Source organism: Myotis davidii, unplaced genomic scaffold, assembly GCF_000327345.1.
Source record: "Myotis davidii unplaced genomic scaffold, ASM32734v1 scaffold803, whole genome shotgun sequence".
Classification (NCBI taxonomy): Eukaryota; Metazoa; Chordata; class Mammalia; order Chiroptera; family Vespertilionidae; genus Myotis; species Myotis davidii.
In genome coordinates, this window is record NW_006295567.1 from 726,123 (window position 1) to 731,146 (window position 5,024).

The following is a 5,024-nucleotide window of genomic DNA, read 5'->3' on the forward strand; positions in this document are numbered from 1 at the left end:
CACCCGCCTCTGCCTTCTGCCCGCTCGGGAGCAGTTGTTTGTGCAGAACGTGTCGTGGGGGAACCTGCTTAGCCCGGCGCAGTCGGAACGGGCTCCCCTTTCTGAGAGCTGGGCGCCTGGCGGGCCCCGGCTGCCTAAGAAAGAGCCTGGCCCTGCCCGCTCTCCCTCAGGCTGTGTGTCTCGGCTGGGCTGTGCTTGGGCTGTGGATGTAGCTGTCATCACCGCTTGCTCTCCGTTGTTTGCTGTATTCTTTTTTTTATTATTATTTAATACATTTTTACTGATTTTAGAGAGAAGGGGAGAGAGATAAACATCCATGATGAGAGAATCATGGATGGGCTGCCTCCTGCAAGTCTCCCACTGGGGATCGAGCCCACAACCCAGGCATGTACCTTGACCGGAATCAAACCCGGGACCTTTCAGTTTGCAGGCCGACGCTCTATCCATGAGCCAAACCGGCTAGGGCAATTTACTGTATTCCTAGCAAGAGCCCCTTTGGTTTTTTTTTTTTGTTGTTGTTTTTTTTAAATATATTTGAGTGATTTTTTTACAGAGAGAAAGGGAGAGGGATAGAGAGTTAGAAACATCGATCAGCTGCCTCCTGCACACCCCCCACTGGGGATGTGCCCGCAACCAAGGTACATGCCCTTGACCGGAATCGAACCTGGGACCCTTCAGTCTGCAGGCCCACGCTCTATCCACTGAGCCAAACCGGTTACAGCCCCTTTGGTTCTTTCATAACTGTTACATCACTTAGTCCAGGTGGGACTGGCCTCATGGAGATTAATTAGATTCTTAGGTTCAGAAAGAATTTGTTTTGTTTTCTTTTTTGAGTCTTTGAGCCCCACTCCACCCTCGTGTAGTAGAGTTAGAAGTCATACAGCAAGGTTTCTCAGCCTCAGACCTGTTGACATTTAGAACTGGGTCATCCGTGTGGGGAGCCGGCTGTCCTCAGTTGTAGGCTATTTAGCAGCATCCTTGACCTCTACCCACTAGATGCCAGTAGTACCCCATCCTGCCTCAGATGTCTCCAGATACTGACTGCCTAGTGTCCCTGGAATGGCAAAATCATCCTGGGTGGGAAACCACGATCCAAGAGCAATGCTTTTGAAAGGTACCATGGGAGTATCTTCTTCCCACAACCACCTCTGCCACTCCCATACAGTGATTTGAGGGTTACACTTTCATAAACACAACACGGATATACCTACCAGGGAGAGGTTTATGAATAACAGACTTAAGCTTGCTTTTCCTGTTACCTACTTTATGTCAGTGGTTAAAGGACTAATTTCCATTTTGTTTTATGTATTATCTGTCACTTACCCCATTTAAGCAGTTTATGGCAGTGCAGTTTCTGAATTTTCTGTAATGTCCTAATTGACATCTTCACTCCACAGCCCTTCCCCTGGGGAGATGGTAACCATACTCTATTCCATAATCGTCATCTGAATCCGCTGCCAACCGGCTATGAAGATGAATAAACAGAACCTGGACCACTACCCAGTGGGGACCACAGCGCTGGTTTGGACCACACTCTGCACACGGACCAGAAAAGTGTATGGGACCTTAAGCTGACTTCATTCCTAATGTAAAATGATGACTATAGAGTACACTGATCTCCCGTCTCTTTGCTTATGGCAGGAGATGGCTTAAATAAATAACAGGTTGGTCATGAGCTCAGAGTTGCATTCTTTGGTGGTGGTTTTCCCTTGGAAATTAGCATTAATGTTATTTCTGTTGCTGCAATGAGGCCTCTGAATAATGGGGTTTATAACAGGCCTGTCTTTGGTTTCTTGTGCTGAGGGAATCCTGTTTAATAAAAAGCTAATATGCAAATTGTCCCCTTGACCTGGAGTTCAACCAGGGGCCCGGGCCAGCTGGCCAACCACCGGCGGCCCCTTCCATGGCTGGTCTGGCCCAGTCGGCCCAGATAGGGGTGGGCCAGCCAGACCCCCCCCCCATGCACGAATTCGTGCACGGGGCCTCTAGTGTAACATAAAGCAAAAGGAATGGTGCTAAGTATCAAGATTGGGTCCCGCGTGACCAGCAGAATGGCTGCAGTTTCATTTAAAAAGGTTTCTGTGATTCTCGAGAGGAAGTGCTTCCTGTATCTCAGCATTTTCCTATCCCTTTCTGTCAGCATTTGCTGCAGGATACTAACTGGCCTGATCATTTCCTCTGGAGGTGTCAGGTTCTCACCTTGGGGTCATCTCTCAGCACCCCGAAGGTTGTTAGGGTCAAAAACCTTTGGAAAAATAAAGGCAGCTTCTTTGAAGTAGCTGAGATAGTTGAAGGGTGAAGTCAAAATAACATGAGGAACAACAACAAAAAGTATTTTCTCAGTAGCAATTACAATAAAAAACATGGTTGGCCTGGAGCTCATTTTATTCTCAAGGCTCAACCAGACAGTTTTGTGATAAGATTCAGGAAGTTTCACAGTTTTTGGTGTTGACACATATAGTCATAGTCAACTGGTACTGCACAAAGGTGAGGCACATAGGAACATGGGGTGTGGAAACCATTGACAGTTAAGAAAAAAGAATCTGTGTTACCTTTGCCATTTTGTGATCTAGCCACACCTTGTGCTTCCCCATAGAACTGTTTGTGCTTGTGGCCAGTGGGAGTTCAGGACATGGACTTATCTTCAGCTTGCTGTCTGGCCCCCTGAGCTGGGTTCCAAATATCTCTTGTAATCCTCGTAGAATGGACATAAAACCATCAAAATATAAATGCAGGATGTTTTGAAATGACCGTAAGGACTGGTCGCATTAAATAGAAAGTAGTGTGCTTGCTTCGGCAGCACATGTACTAAAATTGGAACGATACAGAAAAGATTAGCATGGCCCTTGTGCAAGGATGACACGAAAATTCGTGAAACATTCCATATTAAAAGATAATAAAAAATCAGTATGAAGTAGTAATTGGTAAATTGGAGAGAATAGAATTTAGGCCACCTTTCAATCAAGTTTCAGACTATTGAATCAAATTACTCAAGATAAGCAGTTTTGGGAACTACATGACATTCTAGGGCAGCGGTCGCCAACCGGTGGTCTGCAGACCACTGCTGGTCCCTGAGTGTTCACCTTATCTCAACTTAGTGCCATTATATAAACATTTAAAAGTATTTGTGTAGCCTACTGTGGAAGCACTTTTTTTTTTAAATGGAGGGTGATTTTTTTTTAATATATTTTATTGATGTTTTACAGAGAGGAAGGGAGAGAGATAGAGAGTTAGAAACATCGATGAGAGAGAAACATCAATCAGCTGCCTCCTGCACATCTCCTACTGGGGATGTGCCCGCAACCCAGGTACATGCCCTTGACCGGAATCGAACCTGGGACCTTTCAGTTCGCAGGCTGACGCTCTATCCACTGAGCCAAATCGGTTTCGGCGGAAGCACATTTTTAAAGTCGGTGAGGTTTCCAATTGCTATGCCATACTACCTAAGTCAGATAAATCTTCACTTTTCCCTCACCTTTATATTATAAAACATAACCCCCCCCCATGTTTATATGGGATAGGTGTGATAACAGGACGAATAGCTGTTCTATAAAGTGCAGAGTTCAAGGGGCAAATAATGATAGAAACTAAATGTTACAATTTATTCCATCTTCATGATTACAGATATTACAGGGCAGGGTGGGTAAACAACGCAAATAAACAAATGCCTTTCTCCCCTAACCAGATACAGTATTTTGGCATTTTCATGATATACAGGTTGACTTAATTCATTGACTTAGCTTGAAAGCTGGCCACAGCAGCAAATCTTTGCAATTTAGGATTTTCCTCCATAGCATACTCCAGGGATCTTAATGACTGAACTACACTATAAACTCTGAAATGGTGTTCGCGCTAACGTTCTTGAAGCTTTCACATCCTAATCTGAGATCTGACACCTCTTGTTAAGGCCGGGAACTGTTAAAAGCTTCCTCTTGGCTAACCCAGTCCACCACTGAGCAATCTGAACAGTTAAGTTACTATATAAAAAAATAAAACTGCTCCCAAGCATTGATTGAAACAGTCATGCTGGGATCCCTTTTCAGAACATTAGCTCCCTGAGAGAAAAGAGGTCCTAACCAGTTGCTTCCATGAACAATGACCCCAGTACAGTATATCTAATGTCCTTTGAGGCATAACTCAATCAGTCAGGCAACCATGATTATCCTGACAAGTTTATCAGTCTTTAGATACAAGATCCCAGATGAAGTATCGCAACCATAATCCCAAGAAATTCAGTTTTAGCACAGTGAGTTCCTGCAAGATGTTACAGCAAGTGAGAAATCATCCCAAAGTAAAAAGTTATCGTTCAAAGTGAGAGGAAAATAAGTCCTCATTAAATTGTTGGCTATCTTCACAGCCTTACTTCACAAAATCCAGAGGGCTCAAATGTCCAGATCTGAGGAGTCTTTTCAAGGTGACTGGCAAGGTCAAGAAGAGCTTTCAGGTTTGTCTCTGCCATGGCCCATGAACTCCAGTCCTTCAATGGGAATCTCCTTCTCCTTTATTGCTTTCTGATGGGAGAAGAAAACATAGTAAAGGTCAATATGCAGCTTACTGGCGTTGAGCAAGCCTCACTTTTTCTGTCTACAATTGGGATAAAAACAGCAACTGTAGGGAGGGAGGGAGAGAAAACAGGTCAATAAAGGGTTTATAACAAAAAATAAAGCCCTCCATAATGTCTTACCAGGCCAGAGAGAGGCTAACACCCAGCCGCACCCCCAAACAATAAGAGTGGAAAAGTGCACTGCCCCCCCCCGCCCCCCGCCCCAAAGGCAACGATTCCAGTGAACTCGGCCTCAGCACTTCCTTTTCCTGGACGTGCGTGCTCGTTTTCAGATAGAACTACGCCCACCTGCAAGTTCACGATGGGCCCCGAGTGAACCACAGAATGTGACTGCTCCGTGGGAAGCAAGCATTTAACTGTCACGGGAGAGCTCCCGGCAGCCGCGGTGGTGGCGCCGGCGGCCTGCCCGGGCCTCGATGACAAGGCTCTTCTCCACCCCCCGGTCCCACGCCCTCGAGAC

At 45.6% G+C, this 5,024-nt stretch overlaps 1 protein-coding gene across 1 annotated transcript in view; it reads left to right on the top strand.

Moving 5' to 3' along the window:
• The window catches only part of LOC102771275 (cytochrome c oxidase subunit 6A1, mitochondrial), a 2,282-nt gene extending 607 nt beyond the window's left edge, over positions 1-1,675 (top strand). Inside the window, exon 3 of the mRNA XM_015568171.1 lies at positions 1,398-1,675. Within this exon, the coding sequence (XP_015423657.1) occupies positions 1,398-1,481 (84 nt within the window). The 3' untranslated portion in view covers positions 1,482-1,675. The remainder of the gene's footprint in view (positions 1-1,397) is intronic.
• Positions 1,676-5,024: the final 3,349 nt, after the last annotated feature.